The sequence below is a fragment of the Hydra vulgaris genome, chromosome 09, assembly GCF_038396675.1.
Source record: "Hydra vulgaris chromosome 09, alternate assembly HydraT2T_AEP".
NCBI lineage: Eukaryota > Metazoa > Cnidaria > Hydrozoa > Anthoathecata > Hydridae > Hydra > Hydra vulgaris.
In genome coordinates, this window is record NC_088928.1 from 46538847 (window position 1) to 46564332 (window position 25486).

Here is a 25486-nt window from a genome sequence, read left to right on the forward strand (position 1 = left end):
CGGCTTGTAAACTTATCCATGGTTTTACAACGGCGTTTTACAATACGTCCGCGTCTCAGTTTCTAAATCAGCCTAATAACCTTAGGCGGTTATAAAGGTTCTGAGTAAGTTTTCCCCGAATTTTAAATTTTTATTTAGTGTTTCATTTAGCAAAAAAAAGCTTTCATTGTCAATATAAGTTTTGATGTCAGTCAAACGCCCTAACCCTTATTGGTGGTTATTCCTACATACTTTTGGTTACACGACTTAAAATTTCTAATAAATTTCAATGTCCAAAAAGTTCGTAATTTATTGGACCAAATTTCGTTACCAATTGCTGAACTGTTGGTAAAGGTAGATTTTGTTATAATATTTTGCTGCGTAGCTATTTATCGAACTTTTTTTTGAGTTCATCTTCAATTTTCTGAAAATATAACGCAGAAAAAGTGATGGTTTAAAAGCTTTGAGTAAACAAATCAAGTAGTTACTTTTGGGCTTTACCATGTATTTTCACGAACATGCCAAAGCGCTCAACCACTAAGACGCAAACTTATATAAGTGCACCCAACGCAAAATTATTTTAACAATGCGTGTTATCGCTAGTTAAATTAACATGACTTAACTAAAGATTTTATATATATATATATATATATATATATATATATATATATATATATATATATATATATATATATATATATATATATATATAAATTTTTACAAATGTAAAATATAAAACCAAAGTAACGCAAATAAATATTTTCCTCAAAGCATAAAACTAAAAAATACAAACATTAATCTTTATATACAATTATTTTACATCATTCAAGATGCTTGAAAAAATCTGAACAGTAAAAGTGAATATTAAAAGTGCATACACCTTTTAAACATCACTTCAAATCAGAATGTGTTTTAATGTTTACAATTAAACCTTTGAAAATATTTCTGATAAAAAAAATTAATGTTCTAATAAAAACTAGAACATTCTCTATTTACTAAAGCTTCATATTTAAATATTTAAATCAGTAAGATGGTACTTTGTGTCACTCAGAGAAGTTTGTGTTGTGAAACATTTAATATTTATGATACTATACACCCAGTCTCTCCTTTTGAAGAACTTGTATTCGGATCTTTAACTTCTTTTATTGGTTCTATTATTTCTTTATTATCTTTATTGGTCATCTAAATGAAAAATGGCTGAACAAATTATATAAAAATAGTAAACTGTTAAAAAATAAAAAATAAAAACAAGTTTTTATGAAGCCTTTAAACTACATATAACTACAAATTATATAAAAAATGTTTATTTAGTAAAACTTTATATTACGTGTGGCTTATTTTCTTGAGTTTGAAATGCAGTTAGAACTTCGTGCTTCCAGCGAGTGCTAATTGGGGGAACTATATATTCCACAGGACTTGCCATTCCAATTTCTGTTGTTTCTAACTCAGGCACTTCTGAAGGAACTTTTTGGTGGTAACTAATAATATAAAAAACATGATTTTTTTATGACATAGAAGTATTTAAATAAGAAAACACATGCAAACTTTTATGTTTGCGTTTTTTATGTTTACGTTTTGTTTTAAAATAAGATTAGTTTTATGAAGTAAAATGTGGAGTATAAAGAAGTGATCAAAAATCACTGATAGGACGTAGAATGAGCAAAAAAAAACTAGTTTCTTAAAAATCACGTAAATTTTAGGTTATAGCAAAGAAAAGGGTTTCAAAATTTGTTTCTTAAAAAAGAATTATATTTCTTGTTTTAAAATTCGCAGCAAAATCATTTTCCATAGTTAAGAAATTTATTTCTCAATACAAGAAATATATTTCTTGATTTGAGAAATAAATTGCGGGGGTTGAAAATTTATATCTTAAAACAAGAAATTTATTTTTTGTTTTGAGATTTACAGCAAAACCCTGAATCCATTTTCCATAGTTAACACGAATATATTTCCTGTTTTGACAAATAAATTTAGTAATACCGAGCTTAACTTACCTAATTAAAGTGTCAAAAAAAGGTTGTAACAACAATAAAAAATAAATTAAAAAAAGATAAGCCAATTTGAATGTTGCGACCCATTCAGAATTAGGGAGAAATACAGTAAGAAAAAAAAAAACTTTTTTACTGCAGCCAAGAATAAACTGCAGTCATGATGGTATATACATGTTAATGAATTAAACTACTTTAAAAATAGGTTTAAACTAAATTACTTTAAAAATAAGTTTAGATAAAATTATTTTAAAAACAGGTTTAAAATTAAATTGCTTTTAAAATAGGTTCATAAATAACTAGAAATTTTAAAACCTTATTCAAATAATAATTTAATAAGTTTAATTTAACAATTTGATAAGTTTTATTTGAGTTAAAGCTCTCTCAATACTAACTCTAAAATACATGCCTTGATGGATAAATTCACCCTGCTAAAAAAAGTCATATATTATCCAGGATGTGGTAAAGTTGGATCGCGGTACCGCTCGCTTATAAAGCGAGCACTCCACTGCATCTTCTTATTTCTTTTTCAACACTTGTTAAGAGTTAAATGTGCTGGAAGAGAAAATTTCATGATAGCGGAAAAATTAGTGCTTTCCGACAATATATTTTGCCAGCAACTACCTTTTCAAGTGTGTATTTAAGGAGCATATGCTGTAAAGATCACTCTGAATCACTGACTTGCAAGTAAAAAAGGCTCGATAAACAGTAAACAGTTTATTTACCACAATTCATTCATTAAAGTATTTTAAAGCCTAAAGTTTGCAAAATACTCAAGGCTATGCATGTGAATACATACATACATACATACATACATGCATACATACATACATACATTTATACATACATATTTATAAAAAATATATATGTATTTATACATAAAAAATTAAAAAAAAAATTTTTTAAATTGATTGATTGCCTTCCCAAAACAAAACCCTCAGTCGACGTAATAGCACTGCTCCCATGTTTTACGGATTTGTCAGTCAGCAAAAAAAGTTATTTGTTTCATTACTCTTTATTGTTCTCTTCTTTTACTGAAAAAATGCTTGAACCTAAATTAAGAATTTATAACTTTAAGTGTGTAAAATATATTAGGACAAAAAAAAAACTACTAACATGAAACCATTTTCATGATTTGCTTTTTCTAATTTCATTTTTATAATTGGTCCAAGTCGAAGAAAAAATTGATGTTCCCCAGGTCTTGCAGAAGATCCTGGACCTTTGACAGAAGCATATTCTTTGCAGAGTATGCTTGCCATAGCATAACCTAAGAATAGCATAAAAGTTATTTAAAAAATACATGCAATATCATTCTTTAATATAAATTTTCTCTAATGTCTCTTTGCGTGTCTACAAAGATCTCCATAGTATCTCTTAGAAAATCTATGTATTTATATATATATATATATATATATATATATATATATATATATATATATATATATATATATATATATATATATATATATATATATATATATATATATATATATATATATATATATAATTTATCTATAATTCATAATAATTTTTTGTTTTATTTAAAAAAACTTCGATATTTTATTTAAAAAAAGCATTATACAGAATAAAAAATTGACTGACATTTTTCTGCTTCTTGTAATGATTTAATTGCATCACCACACTTGTCTTCACTTAGTAAGCTTTCACCTTTAAAAGCATGAGCCTTAAAATAAAAATAAAACAATAAATGTAATTTCAATGTTTCTTATAACAATTTTATAATAATCCATAGTAGTACACACTAAAAAGTTATTAACATAAAAAGTAATTGAAAAATCTATTGTGATATGAAAACAAGCTTTACCTTATTACTTTAGAATATTTTTATGCTGAAAATATTTCGAACCTTTTAATGCTGACAAAGATTGAAAGTTAGTGTTAAGCAGGGGTGCAGAGTCCCAAATGGACTCCAGCTTTATATCTTTATTTTTTCTCCCAAAAATTATAAATAAAATAAGTTTCATAAGTTATAAAAGTAGTCAAACTCTACAAGTCTCTTAATATTTTTGGAGCTCCAGATTCCAAAATTAACAAAGAAAAATTTGTTTTGAAACTTTCAAATCTGGAGTCCTCTTTGGGACTGTGCATTTATGGAGTTAAGGATAATCTAAGTATGATAAAGATATAAAGAAAGAAAAAAAGTTTTTCCGCAACTGATTTAGTATTAGTTACAAAAATGAAAAAGTTTATTTGTAAATTATAAGTTACATTATATTACATATACATACATACATACATACATACATACATACATATATATATATATATATATATTTACATATACATACATATATATATATATATATATATATATATATATATATATATATATATATATGTATATATATATATATATATATATATATATATATATATATATATATATATATATATATATATATATATATATATATGAGAGAACAGTATGTGGTTTTATATATAATACCGTTATCTATAAAACCTCAGTTATAAAACAAAAACTAGTTAGCAGGAACGGTATTTTTCAAAGTTGATAGAGTTAATTTTATTATTGAAGCTTTTGATATTTTTGGCATTAATTTCAGACGATAAGTTAGTCCAAATGTTAACAACCTTTAGTGAGAAAGAGTATTACATATATATATAAATATATATATATATATATATATATATATATATATATATATATATATATATATATATATATATATACATAATACATATTTAATACATATTTATGTATTATATTATATAGCTCTATTGTTTTTACTAGGTTTTTGTTGTCCTTATCTATTTTTGACACAAATAATACAACAAGTTATTGAAAAAAAAATGCATTTACAAACTCTTGAAAAAATTAAAAGTAATGCAATCAAATATTTTGTAGAACTACCTTTAGCTGCTATTAAGGATTCAGTTCTGCATGGCAAGCTATTAATACAAGAATGCACTGTCTCCAGCATTTAAGGATGATGATTTTACACATAAATGATCTTCTCTAAGAATGGGGTTTTGTTTGCAATCACATCTTTAGCAGCTTTTGTCTTCATCAGCTTCCACAAACTTACAATAGAGTTCATCACTGGGGTTTATATATATAAATTTCTAAACTAATTCACTCCCAACAAGGCCGCAAGCAACCACTATTAAGTTGGGAGTTACTAGAAAACAAAGTATATTGTTAAAGAACATGAAAACAGGTGAGAGAAGACCTGAAAAATTGAAGGATGTATGGGTAAGAAAAATACAAAGATGGGAGTGAGTTCCAAAGCACATTAGTGCAAAAAACAACTAGATTAATAAAAGTTTTTAGAACATGAAGGGAAAAATAAAGTAAAAGGATGCAACTTTGCTGTATGATGAGTCAAGCAAAAATGAGTTTTGGTTATACGACAGCAGTATTCTATACAAGGACGAATAAGAATGAAATCAAAAGTTAAAAAAATGGAGAGCATGATAAAGAGAAACAACCATAGCAGATGCTAACTTTGCAATTAATTGTACATATGGTTTCCATGAGAGATTAGTAGTGCATGATAATCCAAGAAGATATAGAGTAGACGACTCAGTGAGAGAGTTGCCTTTCATTAATATTGTCAACAATATTGCAATAGTTGTTTGCAGTAAATAACTGAGATTTGTTGAAGTTAAAATTCATGAGCCACTGCAAGCACCAAGCTGTTACAGAAGAGAGATCAGATTTTATATGTTAAAATTCATGAGCCACTGCAAGCACCAAGCTGTTACAGAAGAGAGATCAGATTTTATATCGGCTGCCTATTCTAAGTGATTGAAAAGTGAAGATTTTTTTAAACCATGAGTATAAAAATGGGTCACCAGCAAAGAGAGCTACTTTAGATAAAAGATCATTAATATACAGCTATGAGCATAAAGAATTTTTTCGAATACTATTGAGCAACTTTTTTTTACTAGTTAGTGAAAAATTTTTTTAATATATATTTTGACACTTCAATCTAATAGAATAAAAAAATCACATCAATAGTAATTTTAGATTTTGTTTCAGAAACAAAACAATAATACTAAAAAAGGTTGCAATTATTAAAATAGCAGTGGTATCTGAAAATGGAGAAAAATAATTATTTTTCTTGTGTTAAACATTAAAAAAATTAATTTTTTAAAATTAAAAAATTAAAAAAAAGAATATAATAATACTTACCCTTAGTATTTTGTTGCAAAACCTTTTTGTTTTGGATAACGGTTTTGCAATGCTATGCATTGAGTCAACTAGGCGTTGACATTTTTCTGCAGGTATTGCGTACCATACTTGTTGAATAGTGTCTCATAACTATTGAGCATTAGTTTAATTAGCAGCAGAAATTGCTTTTTTAACATCTCATAAGTTTTCACAACACCATTATATGAGAAACAACCCCATACCATGACTTTGGCTTCACAGTGTTTCACAGACTTAATTGTATATTTTTATTTACAATTAAGTCTGTGAAACATGGTGAAGCCAAAGTCATGGACATTTTACTTATTGTCATGAACCTGTAACTCCATAAAGAACAATTTTCGATTCATCGGTCCATAATACTTTGCACCACTCTTTGATGGGTCAATTCAGATGTTTGTTCGCGAACTACAAACGCTTAACATTATGTATTTTTGTCAACAAATAGACCTTTCATGGATTGTGTATATATAAACTGTTCCGTCTTAAGCGCCTACAAACAGTAGTGTCACTCACTTGCTATTCAAGATCATCTTTGACTTACCTGACCAATAAAAATGGTTTGCTTTAAACACTTCTAACAATTTTTCGGTCTTGTTGTGGGGTAGTCTTACGCCTTCACCATGTTTTTCAACTTAAGCTTTATAATTAATGGCATTTGAAATCATCTTTGCTGAACATCTGAAAGTATTTTCTATATGAGTAAGATTTACTCTCACCGTGTTGCTTCAAAATAATGTTGCATTCTGCTGGTGTACTATGCTACTTGGCCCACTTTGAAAGGTTTAGAAAATACTTTTAACATTAAAAAACACAAATAAATTAAGAATATGTTATAATTGAAGTAATACTTACTTTTCCTATAAAAAGTACAAAAGTTATTTTAAATTTTATAAAGTTACTTTAATCAATACAACCACTGCTATTTTAATACATTCCCTCAATTACAATAATTTTATCAAAAACAGCATTATCCTCAAATGTATTGAATTTTTATTTGTTCAATTTACTTATCTCATTCTAGTATATACACACATAAAAACTAAGTCTTTCTATATTATACAAAAGGAGAGTAATAAGTAATAATGTAGTACTGCTATTTTTATGCTTACAACTGTAGATAAGAAACAATTCAGAACCAAGGATAGTCCCTTGCTGTAACCCTAAAATTACTATAAATCAGTAAGAGTGTTGGCCTTCAAGGACCACTTTATTACTCTGGTTGAAAAGGTATGATTTAATCTCAAAAACATTTACAGATACACTGAATGAAGCAAGCTTATGGAGAAACTTTTTCAAAAGCTTTAGATATTTCAAGAGCAATAGCCATAACTTTGCCACCTCCATCTAACGCACAATAGAATCTTTCAGTTACAGTAGTTAGCAAATCAGCCGTAGAACAAGAAAATTGAAATCTGTATTGATTGTTAGAGAGTTATTAGACTCAAGATGGGATGTTAGAAATTTGTGCAAAGACTCAAAGCCTTGCTAAAAACAGAGAGAAGACTGATTGGATGATAGTTGGAGGAGTCAGAGTGTTCACCAGAGTTTTTAACTAGATGGACAAATTTCATTTTCCAGCAGAAAGATAAACAAGATTCAGTCAAGCACTTATTTAATAGTTTAGAGAGAATTGAAGGTTTTGGAGAACACTTTGGTAAGACTTTTTTTTGATAGAAATGTACCAAATGGACCACAAGCCATAGAAGAGTTTAATTGAGAAATAACTTTAACAACAGAAGACAGAGTGATTTGGATGTCAAATAGTGGGTTAACCTGTTTAACTGAAATAACAGGAAGAACGTGGGCATTAAATTCAAGCGTCAAATTAGAGGAAAAGTTCTTTGCAAACAGTTCTTTTTTATCCTTGAAATGTTCGCATCAGTAGAGAGAAGAAAGACAGCCAAAGAACCATTAAAAAGAAAATTACAAAAAAATCCAAGTCAGCTTTAGGGAAGTAGTAAATAGTGCGATGATAGGGTGAGCCCAAAGAAAAAATACAAGATTTATTGAGATAATTGCATAAACAGAACTAACAAAAAAGAGATCAAGGAGAAAATGAACACAAGCTTGGTATGAGACAAGAGGCAAATCAAGGAATAAAGGTAAGTGATTAGGGTTCTCAAGAAAACAAGTTACAAAACAAATCACACAGGTTATTACCTGTGAGACTCATCCAATCTAACTAAGGCATATTTCGCTCTTCCAAAAAAGCTTTAATAGGCCATGCTTTGCAACAGGGCACTCCATCTAGCATAACAAATAATGGTTCTTGCATAACAATGAATGGTTCATTTAGAAACTTTTCTCTACGTTGTGGAACCAACCAATTTTGTAAGACTACTTTTACTCATTTTGTCTCATTTTATCACTTTTTATCATGTACAGAAAGCCAGTAGCTTTGCTATTGATAACTGACCACATCATCATTTTTATAGGGTGCTTAACAGCCTGAACAACACAGTCAGAATGAAATTTTTCTCCATAAAGATGACACACAAATAGCTGGATTCTGCAAAATTTCAAGTATGCTTTAACTGTTGAAGTAGATCTGTTAAAAAAAGCAACCTATGCTGGTCTTTCTTTACTTCATAGAAAATGATATTAAATGTATTGCTTGTGATAAAATAAAAATGACTTACAGATCTGATGAAGTCCACAACTTTAAACATACAAAATGACACTGTGTGGCCCACTTCAGCTGCTCTGCTTACACTTCAACTGTTTACTTGGACTTCCTGGTGGGCAGGCAACCCATAAAATCGAAATCATTTAGTTCTTATCAAACAGTGCTCTCCGAACCATTCACATAAGCATCTTGGAGTTGCAATTATATCAGTATTGTATTGGCAATCCAGGTAAATTTTCTTTAAATATAATTAATTCACAATACCTAGGACCAAAGAAAATGATTCGACTTCCTGATTAAGTCAAACTTTGGCTGATATGAGATATTAGTTTGAGTTAAGATCATTTTTCTTTATTTAATGTATATTATAAACACTTAATATACACCATTATACTAACAAAAAAGTGAAAAATATTTGAGTGAAAGAAGTTATGTATTGTATTCACGCTATATACTCAAAAGATAAATACACGTCTTTTTTGTAACTTTTTAATAACTTTTTTTAATGCTATATCATTAAAAATTTTTTAGCATTATTTGGTAATAAAACGTTTTGTTTAGTAACATTTATCAAAATTATAAAATAATTACTTTTTTAACAGTTTTTATTATGATTTATTTTTTAACACTTTAATTATAGCATCATTTAATGTCTGATAAGGATCTATTCAATTCAGATCTAAATACAACGAAAAAGTATAAATATGCTAAAAGAGGACGAAAAAATGGTTTGAGTTAACAAAGTTTTAGTTAGCCTGTGTTCCAATTACCAAGAACTAACTGCATCGAATTACCAAGAACTAACTGCATCGAATTACCAAGAACTAACATCTTTTTGATCATGGAGTAAAAATATACATTCAATTTTTCATTTGTTTCAATTTGTTGCCTAATTTAGTTTTCTTTTTTATTTGCAGCATGCTAGCTTTGGAAACTTTCAATCTTTGTTATATATATATATATATATATATATATATATATATATATATATATATATATATATATATATATATATATATATATATATATATATATATGTATTTATATAAATATATAATATATATTTATTTATAATTATTTCGTATATACTATATATAATATGTATATGTAATTATTAAAAAAAATAAAAAATCTAAACTCACTCAAGCAATAAAATTAAAATGTTTGGACTGGACTAAACAACATCAATACTTATTTGATTGTTTATTGTAGCAATACAACTGATTAGGATATTCATACGGATTTTAAAACTTTTAATTATATATATACTTTTTCAGATGTATTTTTCGAATGAATCCTATTTTTTTGAATGGAGGAAAGAAGAAAAACATCACCCTGACTGTGCTTTGGAGACTATAAGACATCCTCTAAAAGTGTGGTCAGTTATAGGTGGTAAGTTCGACTCCCACCACATCCCTGGAAGTACCGCGCTCAACTTAGTTTCTCCGCGCAGCGGCCTTGCTCGGCAAGGTTCGTGTTTTGGAGTTAAAGAGTTGAGAGAGGGTTGCACCACAAATAACAACTAAAAAAATAAAAATAATAAAAAAAAAAAAATGAGTAAATGCAAATTTATAAAAACTCTTCTCTGGCTCACATGTCGTCATCATATTTTACAATTATTTTTATGGTCATTTTAGAAAACTTTATTTCAAAAACAGACAACAACATTATTATACATTTTATAATTATTTACGTCAATTTCACTAGAATTCACTAGAAATAGCTTCACTAGATAAACTTTCTTCTTATAAAATTGTATATATATATATATATATACAATTTTTTACATTTTATTTTTAATTTTGATCATTATACTATTCATATTTAGTGCCCTCTGTGATTTTTTTTTAATTTTTCTTTTTTTTAATTATTAACTCATTAAACTTATTAATCTTAATGATAAGGTTAAATTTATATCCTACATAAGCCAGATAAATATTTTTCTTTAATTGAAGATATTTCCTCCACTTAGCAGCTTTAGTTTGTTCAATGCTTCGTAAGCATTCATCTAAAAAATAAATTGTTAAAATTGTTAAAAACAAATGTTTTACAAAAAAAACCAACACTTTTAACATAAAAAAATTTTTAAATTTGCGAAGTAAAAAAATAAAAGATTTGCAAAAAATCTTATTATAACATCTAAACATTCATGCAATAAAAATATAGAAAATTATAATTTTACCAGCACTTTTAAACAAAGAACTTGTTCCTAAAGCCACAGCTGTAACTGTTGTAGCTTTGTGCTTTAATTCCACTGCTCTCGCTACGGTCACTAAAAAAGTAGTTAATGCAAATAATAATAAATAAATAATATATAATAAATAATAATACAAGTATTTTTAAAAAGTAAACAAACCGCTTGCTAATAAAACTAAAAACAAGAACCACATATAATAAAAGACAACTTTGTATACCTTCTTGAGCTTCTGCAAGAGATTGAAGGTGATACGCATCCAGTATGCGAGGGTCTACATCACTGTGTTTTTCAAGCAAACCAGCTCCCAGCTTACTTTCGCTATAGCTCTAAAAAAGTGTCAAAAATAAACAAAACAAAAAAATTTAAAAAAAATTTAAAAATTAAAAGAATAAAAAAAAAAATACTGGGAAAACTCTAACCAGAAAAACTATTCCAGATAAATTTCAATCTGGTTTTCATAATTAAATCTTTATAATTAAAAATGTGTTTTTTTTTTTTTTAAATTTTAAAGTACTATTAATATTAAATTTTTTTAAAAATAATTAAAAGTAATATTTTTTAAAAATTCATTTAAAAAATGTTTATAAGCACGAATTTCTGAGTTTGATCTGTACCATATCCCTGGTAGTACAGCGCTTAACTTTTTCTCTGCGAAGCAGCCTTGTTTGTCAAGGTTCGTGTTTCAGAGTTATATAGTTGAGAAAGGGTTGTAGTCACAATTAAAATAGCTCCCTTAACTGTAGTGGCCTTCTCTGCCTTGGAGAGGTGAATTAACATTTTAAAAAATATTTAAAAAAAATTTGAACTCAGAGTGTTTTTGTAAAAAACAAATAGAAATTCAAGAAAAATTAGAACCCTTTTTCAGACTTTACATTCCTGCTTCTAATAATGATTTAAATTTCATAAAAAATAAATAAAACAAAAAACAGACTATACGCTTATGTCAACTAGTCATGATACAGATGATGATGAAGCCAAATGATGATTTTAACTTGACAACGCTGCCAGTAAAGCCAGTAACCAGAGTAAATACAAATCAACATTACACAATACTGCAGGAATGTTGTATTTAAGCTGGAAGTTGTTAAAAAAAAATAAGAAAGTAAAAAAAACAAAAAACAGAAGATTTAAAAAGCTAGAAATAAGTAAACATGTTTAGGAGTTAGAAAATTAATCAAACTAAAGTTTTTTAGGCAAGTAAAAGTCACAGAAAAAGAATACTACTTGAGAATGAACTTTGTAAAGTAAAACAAGAGATGATAGTTTATTTGAGCAGAGATCAAGGTAGTATTTGTAGAAAAAAGAAAAAAATATTAACCTATGACAATAAGACAAAGTTTAAACTGACTGTTAGAATAAGCCCAACTATGCTTACAATGCACACTGTCTAAAGAAAGAAAGGGCATAGTTGGATGGTCTTGTTCAGACATGACAACCGTATTTTGTAGGTAGAAAATCAGCAATAAAAAATAACTAAATCAGCAATAAAAAAATAACTTTTAAATCTTTTATGTGTGATACTTAAATTGTACTTTTTTAAAGTAAATACGACTTTTATATGCATTTTTTAGGAAAGATTTTTCATTATCATGGGACCTATTGGAAGTTGCAAGAAGAAAGTTTATCTAGTGAAGCTATTTCTAGTGAATTCTAGTGAAATTGACGTAAATAATTATAAAATGTATAATAATGTTGTTGTCTGTTTTTGAAATAAAGTTTTTTAAAATGACCATAAAAATAATTGTAAAATATGATGATGACATGATGAGCCAGAGAAGAGTTTTTATAAATTTGCAATGCAAACCTTTTTATAGATTTTGAATCTCAAGTTCTTAATTGAAACTGAATTATTCCTCTATTTTCAACTCCACTTTTAAAAGCTGCAAACCAACCAATATTTTATCCTGCATCAGTTTATTTTTAAAATATTTCTAATTTGGAGAATTAATATGAAAAATATTATCAATTGATTGTTTGAAGCCTTGACCAAGTAAATTATTCTTTTTTAAATTGTTTTTTTTATTCATTCATATTTTTACCATATTATAAGAGATACCATTGTTAAAATAACTTAAATTTATATGGCTAATGTATACAACTAATGTAAATCACTACTAATGTGGTGGTGGTACAATGATAGAGGGCTCACCTTGTTAGCAAAAAGTTATGAGTTCCAATCCACTGCATCCCTGGTTGTACTGCACTCAACTTGTGTTGCCGGGCAGGGTTCTTGTTTGTCAAGGTTAGTGTTTTTAAGTTAAAGAGTTGAGAGAGGAGTGTAATCACAAATTAAAAGAAAAAAAAATGTATCCTCCTTGACTGTAGTGGCCAGTTAGCCTTGGGGAGATGAAAGTAGCCTCCTTGACTGTAGTGGCCAGTCATCTTTGGGGAGATGAATTCAGTAAAAATAAAAAATATCTATTAAAAGTATTAGAATGTAAAACATGTTGATTTTCAAAACAAATGCACAAATCAAATAAGTATAAGAAAAATTGTTAATTTTAATTCAATTTAATTCAACAATTTTTAATAACAACTTTTAGTTGATTTAATATCTATATTTTTTTGTCAAAAACAAAAAAATATAGATATTAAACTAATTTTATGCATTGCGTGAGAAGGGAAAAAAATGTAACAGGATGGTTTTCAGTATTCAACCCTCCGCTACAATTAGGTAGGTAAAAGTGGTTAACAATTTGTTAGAAATAAGCATAGAGTAAGCATAATTATACTTTTATAATAAGCATAATTATACTACATAAGCATAATTATACTACATAAGCATAATTATACTACATTTATAATTTATTACATCTATAATTTATTACATTTATAATTTATTACATTTATAATTTATTAAATTTATAATTTATTACATTTATAATTTATTAATTATACTACATAAGCATAATTATACTACTTATTCAGCATTTAAAGAACATTTTTTGAAAGAATGCATTGCATTTGAAAGTCATTGCTGCATAGGTAGGTTATTGCAAAACAAATTTCTTTATGTATGGTAAAGTGTCATTATTCTTATTAATATCTTAATATAATTTCTTAATTAGATCCATTATTATAAAATTTTTTTAATTGAAGCTGGTGGTATTTATGTAAAACATAAACTACATTAAAAAAATCATATGTTTATAAGAAAAACTTTGAAAGTTAAATTCCAGTAATTCAAGCCTCTAAATTCAACATAAGTATGAAACTATTGCAAATATATTAAACTAAAAGAAAAAAAAACTAGATTTAAGTAAAATTTACTTTTGCTTTTAGAAAAATTCCGGCGGCTTGACGAAGATATCGAAATACATCTTTCGCCTCATCTTCAGACAAACTAAATTATATGTATAGATTAATAAAAAAAAGTTGTTTAGATTTTTTCATAAAACACATAGGGGAAGACATTTGACCATGGGGAACATTCAACCTTTTCAAATATTTTCCAGCATGCTTAAAATTACCATTAAAATTTTTATGCATGTTTTGTTGGTTGATAAGCTATTGCGGGAAAAAAGTATCAATCCATCTTCATGAGGATTAGTACTTATAGAGAAGAAAATCTGATTATTGATATAAAAGGTAATTTTTTTATGTTTTAAAAGATCGGCAGAGAATCTCTTTTCTAATTTTAAGCTCCTAAACTTTTGTGTTGTTTATTATTTAATGATAAGCTTGAGTTAAAAAACTTTGTGTTTAGCTGACTAGCATTGCTCTCAGTAATAAAAGCGGATGGATGACCTCAGAATTGTTTCCTTCTGTGCTTCAACAAATAGTTTATCACATCAACTGTAGCAACAAAAAACCAATACTGTTTTTATTAGACAATCAAGAATCTCATTGTTCACTGGAGCCATTTCTCTTTTGTAAAAAGAATGAAGTATGTTTACTAAGTTTTCTTCTCAATACTACTCATTGCATACAGCCTCTTGATGTTGGCATTTTCTCACCATTTATATCAAATTGTGCAGTTGCCTTTATTAACTAGCTTGTATTAAATCCAGAAAAAACAATTACTTTAAAATGTATTCCACAATTAACAAAACTTGTATTTCTGGCCTCCTTTACAGCCTGTAATATAATTAAATTATTTGAAACAACAGGCTTGTGGCCTTTAAACTCATTGGCTTTTACAGAGAAATATTACATGCCCAGCTATGTCACAGGTAGAACCCTAGAACCAAGTGAAAATCTAGGGGTTATAGGTACACGATTACAAAATAGTTTACCACTCTTATCTACTTATGAAACACATTCCTCTTGAATAACTCCAACAATCAAAAAACATAATCATTTTATTAATAATGACATGGTCGAAAGTACCTCTTTAGGTAATTGAAACTACCCCAGTGGTGGGGTACAATCAACCACTTTAAGGCTTACTTTTAAAACAGTGGTAGATTTAACAAAAATCAATATTTTATGTACATTATTTTTTTAATTTGTTTGTGAAAGTCCATTACTTGTAATGCTAACAAAATTTAATTGTTTCTGGCGAAAAATCATTTTTAAATTAATGAAAACCTGCTAAGTGGTCGAATGTTGCCCATCTTCCCCTATATCAATTTATAAGTGAAACATAATGCACGAAAATTATTTAGCTATAAGAAAAGCAAATTTTGCTGAGTTGAAAAAAAAAAAATCAAAAAAAAAAAACTTTCACTAAACTTTAATTTTTTTATTATAACTTTAACTAACACAAAGTTAAGTTGTTTTTTTTTTAATTTAAAGTTTACAAAAAAATTGTATAGGCATATAATACCTGTCAATCCGGGTATTATAAAAGTTTAACAACGTCAGTTTTTAGATTAAACTAATATAAAAAGAATTGCATATCAGTCATAGAGAAGCCATTTTTTCCTGATGGTTGTTGAGAAACATTTTAAATTTTTTCAGTGAAGGTTCTTTTACAACATCATCAGGAAGAGAGTTTCATTTATTAATTATTCTTGTAGAAAAAAAGTTTGTACGCATATTTAAGCAAGAGGGTTGTTTTTTTAGTTTAAATATATGACCACAGGTAATGAATTGATTATCCATTTCAAATTTATTTTTATTATGATTATTATTATTGCACCATTTATGAATGAATGGTGCAATAATATTTACAATAATAATCTATGAAAATATTCATGAACATATTCTAAATGGGGGCGGATTAGAGCTGAGAATAGCCTTTTAAATGAGTATTGATTTAGATGAAAAATTTTTCTTAGATTTTTTAATAATGGACCCTTAAGCTCCAAAAGCACTTAAAAAATTTAAAATTAAAATATAAGGTGTAACTGGGTGGATAACAACAAATTAGATCATAATAAAAATATTATATATATATATATATATATATATATATATGTATATATATATATATATATATATATATATATATATATATATATATATATATATATACATATATATATATATATATATATATATATATATATATATATATATATATATATATATATATATATATATATATATATATATATATATATATGTATATATATATACATATATATACTGTAAAACAGGGTGACTTTGATAGGTTTTTTAACATTTTTGCAAAAAAACTCTTTGTTATAACATTTTTTTATGATTTTTTTTTGCCGATATAACGTTATACCTTTCCTTTATAGGATTTCATTAATTTTTTTTTCCTTTTTGGTTGTACAAGTTTTTTTTTTAAGTAAAAAATGTTATCAATCTCACCCCTTTGTTGGGGTGACTTTGATAATCTATTAATTTCTTATGGCTAATTAATTTAACCCTCTTCACAAGTGTCATTAAATTTTTTGTTGTTGAAGTTTTACTAAATTAGGACACAATACAAGCAAATTTATAACATATTATTGGTAAAACTATCAATTTGGAAAACAAGTTTGGTTATTAAATATATCCACAAAATGGACAAAAAACAAAAACAATTTAATGTTAATATGCTAAACATAGCAATATAATATATATGTATATAATATAAAAACCAATGTTTGAAATACTAGATGGTAATGTTCTATCTGCTGATAGCATAACTGATACACTCAGCGCATTTTATCAACATTTTTCACATTTGCAAACTGTAGCTGATATCTTGATATGCCTTCGGTGGTTGAAGATGTTGCAATATGTTTGAGAAAGGTACAGCAAAAACAATGTCTTCTGCCATTGGATATTTAAACAGATTTTTTTATCATTCAACTTTCTTTAAGAACCTCATATTAAGTATTTTGGATCTAGAAAAAACCTAAACAATCTATCCAATGTAATTCAAGGTCACACTTTACTTGCTTTTTCCTGGGTAGACTACAACATGCCAACTCCCCCTTGTTAGAAAATTGTTCACTTTATGTTCTTCCTGATCAGACTTGTTTAAATCAACATCTGCCATTACTTTCAACTTTCCATTACTTTCATTGGGAGAACCACTACAACTGATTTCAGTGTCTTCTGATTCAGACAATAAAAAATCACCCTTTGAAGTTGATTTTGATTTTTTACCTTCTATTTGTTGGTTCTTTAATTTTTTCTGTTTTGTCCATCATCAATGTCATCTACTGTGATTAACTTGCCTGGTGTGATTTTTTTGCCTCTTTTTCTTGCTGCATCATTGCCACAGTACTTCTTATTTTATAGAATATCTATTACACCTTCATTAAGTATTTCTTTTACGGTTTCACCACCATGATCTTTGTTGACATTCAGACCCGTTTTAATACTTTTTCTTGATTCAATGTTTTCAGAGTATTCTGCAACTTTGTCAAGAGTGTTGGGAAATGGTTTTTTGGAATTGATTCCTTGATTCTCTTCGCCATGCTTGTAAAATCTTCTTCCACTCAACTTTGTAAGCAACCCGGGTTGATATTTGGCCAGGGCCAGGTTTGATAAAATATAGTCGAGGCCCGGTTTGTAACCAGGGCTACATAAACATTTATACATCCTAAAGTACATTTTTTTATTCAAAATTCATGTTATATTTTGTATATGTATGCATATATAAACATCATTATGATCAACATCATCATCATAATCATCATTACCATCATCATCATCATCATCATCATCATCATCATCATCATCATCATCATCATCATCATCATCATCATCATCATCATCATCATCATCATCATCATCATCATCATCATCATCATCATCATCATCATCATCATCATCATCATCATCATCATCATCACCATCATCTGATCATCTTTTCTTTTGGAAAGTAATATACCATATAAATACTAAAGCTGGTATAAATATGAAAGGATATTGTATGCCAGAATTGAAATAAATAGCAAACATTTATGTTTATATCCATAATATGTATGCATAAAGTGCATCTTGGAAGCTTTTATTCCTTCTGGACTAAAAATTTGAAAGCTTTTATTCCTATTCTTTAATTTTAAGTCTAGCCTCATTCTACTCCACATTTTTCACCATCTTAAGCAGTTGTTTTTTATAAGATATTTTTATATTTATTTAAAAGAACATCTCTCTTAAGAACAAATGTCCTTTTCATATACCAAAAAGCCAATGTAAAAAGGTCCCGCCTGATGTTAAGCTCTATTATTCTCAGTTTACTAAATCTTGTATCTTATATCAGATGTAGGTTCTAGAGACTTTTGATTAGTTTTCAACAATGTCATTAACTAAAGTAAGTCTTTTTACTTACCCCCAGAATAAAGTAGTGTTATTTGCAAAGAAATCTTACTCTAATTTGACTCTTGAATCGAATGGTCATAATCTTCCTACCAATTGAACAGATTAACCAATTGTTAAACATCCAAATCACTCTGGATACCAATGCTAAAGTTAATTCTCAATTAAACACTTTTACAGTTTGTGCTTTAGACAAGATTTCCATTAGTCTTGAAAAAGTGTTCTCCAGTATTCTCTTCAATTTTTACTAAATTTTAAAAAAGTGCTAAATAAGTGGTTCCAGTTTTTAAAACTCTAGAAAACACTTTGATCTCTTCAACTATCCTACGATTAGTCTTCACTTTGTTAAGTTTCTTTATGTAAAGGTTTTGAGATTACTAAATTATTTATTTCTAACTGCAGTATTAAAGTTATTCTTGAAGGCCTACACTCTTCTTTAATTCAAGTAACTTTAAGGGTACCACAAGGTTCTATCTTTGCTCCTGTATTTTTTGTACTTATGTACTTATCTGTACTTATCTATAATATCAATCTTTATGAAAATTTTACATCTAAAGTCGCTCTATTTGCTGATGACTCAACTTTATATTCTTGTCTTGAAAAAAAATCTTCACTTTTTGATTGCTTAGAACAAGCAGCCAATTTTTAATCTGATCTCTCTTCTGTAACAGCCTAAGGCTGCAGTGGCTGATGGATTTAAATTCTGGACTTTCTGGATGTTCTGAAAATCCACAACTTTTGTTAGACAACAAAACTCATTTATTTATTGCAAAAAATATTGCAATAATGTTGGGATTCCTATATTGATGAATAACAACCCTCTTACTCTCAGACAAAGTCATAAAGTACTTTGTAAATATAATTAGACCTGCTATATCTGCCAAGCTTGAGCTACTCTTCCATTGTTGCAAGGTTGCATTTCTTTCTTTTTTCTACAAATACCATCATGGTCATTGCTCAAATGAGCTATCATCTCTATTACGATAAACCAAAACTCATTCTTGCTTGTTTCTTATTCAACAAGTTGCACCCTTTCACTGTAAATGTCCCTTTATGCTATAAAAACTTTTATTAATCCTGTTTTTTTCCTTGCACATGAAAAAAACCATATAACCCTTAGCCATATTCATGTTTTTCTTTTATATACAACCTACAACTCTTTAAGTCTTCAGTTAACCATTTCCTAGTATTTTTACATATTCTCTATTTTAAAGTAACTCATAACTTAATAGTGGTTGCTTGCAATCCTGTTGGAAGTAAATTAGTTTGAAAATATATAAATATATGCCAGTATTTAATAAATAGTAAGTGTAAGCATAAAATTATAATATATAAAATATTATAAATTTTTTTCTAGCCCCGGCTATCAACCCCCGCTAAATCTTATAGTTTTGCCAGGGCCGGGTTTGAAAAAGATCTCATTTTTAGCCAGGGCCCTGGTCACTTACTAACTCGACTTTCAATGATCTGAAAACAGCACTATCGAGCAGTTGCAGCAGATGTATTGCATTTGGGATTAAACATGTAAAGCAGATATTATTTTCAGAACATGCTTTAATGACATTCGGTGAAAATGTGAAGTTAAATTATTTCTGATAACAACCTTTGTTCCTCTGAGAGATGCTGTTTTAGGAATAAAAATTTCTGTAAACCATTGTTGGAATGTTCTTGAGTTGAACCAACCAGATTTTGAACTGTTGAATATACTTCCAGGTGGGCCACCACAAGTCCTTTATGTAAAAGTTTGCAGCTTTATAAACAACCATGGGAGAAATAAACTGACCAGCTGCAATCCAATAGTACATAATACAAACAGCTCCTTTGGAATGCTGCATTTTTCTTTCTACACATTTAAGGCCACATTTACAAACTATTGTTATAGGGTTATTGCTCACATTTGTCTCATCATAGTTGAATATATGAGTACTAGGAATGTTTTGTAGTGTACTGGATAGTTCATCAAAATATAAACAAACTGAATTTCAATCAATTTCAGCTCTAGCTGATTTTATGTTGTCAGCAATTCAAGAAGTCAGATTGTTTTTAAATTTTGAATCAATGACACTCATTCTGTCTAGATAGTCTTTCTCTAGCAGATGTATATCCGTACCATCCAAAGGTATTTTCCAATCTATCAGGATGCTAAGAACTTGTATAATCTTTTCTTCAGTATGGGGCATTAATCTGGGTTTTTTTATGTCTCTGCTTACTCCTGTTGTATAAAGTACCATATGTGGTATACCACACAACTTTGATACTTTAAAGATTGACATTCTTTTTGTTGAGATATCCAATTTTGCATTGCAAAATGCAACATACATTTTACATGGCTTTAGCTAGATACGATGCATATGGTCAATTACCTGGTTTATGTTTATAAATTCTCATATTAATGGCAATTGCTCTTGTGTATTTGCTAATATTTTGTCTTTTTTAACTAGAAATAATTGTTTGAAACATTTAAACATCACAATAGGATTAAAATATCTATTACTGAAAATTAATTGAAAAAATGAAAAACAAATTTGTTTGGATTTTTTTGCAAATGTAATTGGGAGTTAGCAAAAAGGAGTGGTACATTCCAGTGATATTATAACTGGAATATTCCAGTATATACCACTTGAACATCTAAATATGGATTTTTATAAAGAAACTTATCCCAAAAAATTAAAATCATAAGATTTTTGGCATTTTTTGGGGACATGTAAAAGAAGTTATTTTTGTTGTTTGAGTCAGGTTAATCCCAACACATTTGCACAAGTTAGAATTACTTCATAATCATAATTTCAAAAATATACGCAGAATATAATTATATAACAAAAAAATAGAATTGGTTGTTTATTTTGCAATTACATTTTAAGTCCAATACTTTTGTAATTAATAGGCGAAGTCACCTCCATTATTAAAGTCACCTAGGTTTACAGTATATATATATATATATATATATATATATATATATATATATATATATATATATATATATATATATATATATATATATATATATATATATATATATATATATAAAACAAATATAAAACTCTGTACCCTTCATTTGAAGAAATAAATGAAGCTTTTTTTGTATACCACAGTGCAAAATCAGTTATGATAGAAACTAATTCATAGTATGAATCAGGCAGAGCCCTGCATAAAAAAAAAGTAAGTATTAGCAATTGAACAAACATTTAGAATATTTCTAAATTATATTTCTGTATATCAACTTACAAATATATTTTATAAAAAATATATAGAATATATAGAATATATTATAGTACTTTAGAATAAATATTATGTAAAAAAATAGGATATTTTAAAACATAATTAATAAAATAATAAATTTCATAGAAAGAGCAATAATTTATATAAATATAAGTTAAAATATAAGGTGAAACTTATATAAATATAAGTATTACAAAATTTTTTTAATGAAATATGTTTTTTAAAGTATTGCTCTTTCTATAAAACTTATTACTTCATTAATTATATTTTAAAATTGTATTTTGAAATATAATGTGTTTAAATGTTGATCTTGTAAATGACACAATAAATATCACATAATCATATCATAAAATAAATATTACTTAAATCTTAATTTTAATATCACTAACAATATAATTAAAAAGATAATAAATCTTTTGAACATTGTCTATATAGATTATTCATAACAATCGATCTCAAGTAGAAATCTAATACCAAGTCTATTGAAAATTAGCATCTATTCTAATCTCATTTTAATTATGGTCATTTTATTTTAAAAATACAAACACACATCTGTAGAGACAAAGTGTAGACTGTTTCTAAAAAATCTTATATGTTATAGGTATTTCAGTATTATTTTCATATCAAATATGATAAACAAACAATATCTAAACTTTCTCAAATAAATTAGTAAAAGTAGAAAAGTTTATTTTAGACAGAAGTCTGTAATGAACTTTCCCATTTATTTGAAATCTAAAATTTGAGCCTTAGCATTCCTAATTGGTAAGGTAGTCTGGATTTATAAACAGTCCTATTTATAAGTAAAAAACAAAATTATCATATAACATATTTTTTTCACTTATTACATGTCAAAAAAACAACATTCCTAAATAATCACTCTTACAATACTAATGAACTTTTTAATAATTTATGTAAATATTTTGAACTTTAAATCAAATTTATGTTTTGACAATGACAATTATAAAATGGCAACTATAAAATGGCTGCTATTCTTATATATATATATATATATATATATATATATATATATATATATATATATATATATATATATATATATATATATTTATATATGTAAATTATGTTAGTGTATTTTACAAATAGAGTGCTCAATGTTCTTAAAGAACAGAGCAATAATTAATTAGTAAAAAATACTTATCTAACTTTTATCTTCGACTTGAAGTTTCACCATTGCTGGATCATCAGGAAGAGTTCTCTTCTCAGGAAGAGGATTCTTCCTGACGATCCAGCAATGGTGAAACTTCAAGTCGAAGATAAAAGTTAGATAAGTGTTTTTTACTAATTATATATTTATATATACATATATATATATATATATATATATATATATATATATATATATATATATATATATATATATATATATATATATATATATATATATATATATATATATATATATATATATATATAGATGTTTTTTACTAATTTATTATTGCTCTGTTATTTAAGAACATTGAGCACTCTATTTGTAAAATACACTAACATAATTTACATATATTATATACGTAAATTATGTTAGTGTATTATATATATATATAAACATATATATATATATATTTTATATATACATATATATATATTTTATATATATATATACATATATATATATACATATGTATATATATATATATATATATATATATATTACATATGTATATATATATATATATATACATATATATATATATATATTTATATATATATATATATATATATTTATATATATATATATATATATATATACATATATATATATATTTATAATATCTTACTGGCCAACACTTCCACAGATAGTATGTGTCCAGGTAAATACTTCAACTTTTCTTAATTTGGCTTCAACGTCTGAATTGTTATCTTGTTGTGCAACTCCTTCACACAATCCTAACAGGAGCTCTAAATATTCTAACATAGTTTGCTCTACAACTTGAGAATTATTTCTTGGATCAGCCAGTAACTGTAACAGCTTTGCTCTGGTTAAACGCAGATCACTAACAATTAAAACATGTAAATGATCAAAATATTTAATAATACTTCAAATTTAAATACAAATAATGGTTGTCAATTTTAGTATGTTTCTACATAATATATAAGATAGTATAGGATAATTTCTGTAAACCTTACATGAGATAAACTAAAGAAAAATATCTTTTCTTCTTTTTTCTTACCTACAAATTTTAGATGCTGGCACACTTTTGGAAATAATTTTTAACGCATCAAAGTTTTGCACTTTGGTTGCCTTTAATGGGTGTCTATGAAACCAATAAGCCATCTTAATTACGTATTTTAAATCTAAATAAATAAATTTTATTTTGCATTTACCAACTTACGTTGCTTAAACATGTTTGCGATTCAAATCACAAGGACATATAACTAAATATATTTAAAAAAGAATAGACTTATCACTTTAGAAAGTCTTATACAGTGTACAGCATTGTATGTTTTACACGTATACTTATCAGAATAGTATGTTAGTAATAATATAAATACAATAAAATATATTGTAGAATGTTATTTTTAAAATTTACCCACGTAACATAATCATTTTAAGACTTATACTAATTACAATCAGTAAAAGGGTAATAAAAACTACTTTCATTTTTAATTTGGATCTTTTTTTTTAATAAAACATAATAAGACAAAGTTTTTGCTTAATCTTTTTTTTAAACATGTTGTTTACTTTTCATCTATCGGAAAAATAACGGAAACAATTTTATAAATAATGACGTAATAAATAAAAAGTGTTTATTACTCACCCCGAAGGTCAAATAAAGCATCGAAAAATCGTCGCGAATTATCATAAATAATTACGGCCGCGTTTGTTAAATGGTTGTTCATTTAAATGCAATGGTTATTGTTATGACATTTTAATGACCATATTATGGTCTATGGCCTTTTTTTAGATAAATGCATTTAACTACTTTTATCTAATTTTTATAAGGTTAAAAAACACAGTTTTTGAAGGCATTTATAACCAAACTAATTATAAAAAAAACATAAACCACATGATCAACAACCCAGTGGGCACACTACTAAAAAAGACACCTTTTGAACGCTCAAAAGACACCCAAAACATTCAAAAAAAACGCCTTTATTTTACGTCCCGTGTCCACTGGGTATAATCATTAAAAAATATTACGGATGATACAAACAAACCTACAAGATTACTAAAAAATCTCAATACAAAAATTAAAAAGAAACACAATGGAACAACGGACGCCAACAGCATGGGTTAAAGAGGGTGACTTGACCTACCCTGGATTTTCTGAAAAAAATGTTGTTATTTTTTTGTGTGTTTTTTTTTGTTGCCATTTGGCAAGTTTTAACAACTGTGTACACATCAATAACTAAATATATTTAATTTTTACAAACGGTGGCTAAAAATAATGTTTTATGATTTGATCACTTAATGTTAAATCACTGGTGCATAATGATTTCTTAACTCTATATTTTCGTAACGAATATAGCAAACTAGACGCAAGGCCGTCCCTAGATTAGGTGGCGCCCGGGGCAAACGTAGTTGCAACGCCCCCTACCTCCAGTAATAGTTGCGTATGTAAACTTTTTGTGCTAACGCTTGATTGATGCAAACT

At 26.9% G+C, this 25486-nt stretch overlaps 1 protein-coding gene across 1 annotated transcript; it reads right to left on the reverse strand.

Annotated features, from left to right (window-relative positions):
- Positions 1–723: 723 nt before the first annotated feature.
- On the reverse strand, positions 724–24222 carry LOC100200493 (BRO1 domain-containing protein BROX). Its single transcript, XM_065805879.1, has 11 exons — positions 24062–24222; positions 23669–23884; positions 21702–21797; positions 14259–14331; positions 11206–11314; positions 10974–11063; positions 10714–10799; positions 3570–3651; positions 3084–3234; positions 1307–1457; positions 724–1161 (listed from the first exon to the last, which is right to left on the reverse strand). Exons 1-11 carry the CDS (start codon positions 24163–24165, stop codon positions 1060–1062), a joined length of 1260 nt encoding a protein of 419 aa, XP_065661951.1. The 5' UTR covers positions 24166–24222; the 3' UTR covers positions 724–1059.
- Between the last annotated feature and the right edge of the window lie 1264 nt (positions 24223–25486).

Excerpts from the sequence above, each read along its gene's own strand:
- LOC100200493 (XM_065805879.1), bottom strand. The coding sequence starts at position 24,165 with ATGGCTTATTGGTTTCATAGACACCCATTAAAGGCAACCAAAGTGCAA. Across the intron at positions 23,885-24,061 it reads CCAGCATCTAAAATTTGTAG|TGATCTGCGTTTAACCAGAG; the intron begins GTAAGAAAAAAG and ends TTTAATTGTTAG. Across the intron at positions 10,800-10,973 it reads TTCTTTGTTTAAAAGTGCTG|ATGAATGCTTACGAAGCATT; the intron begins GTAAAATTATAA and ends TTTATTTTTTAG.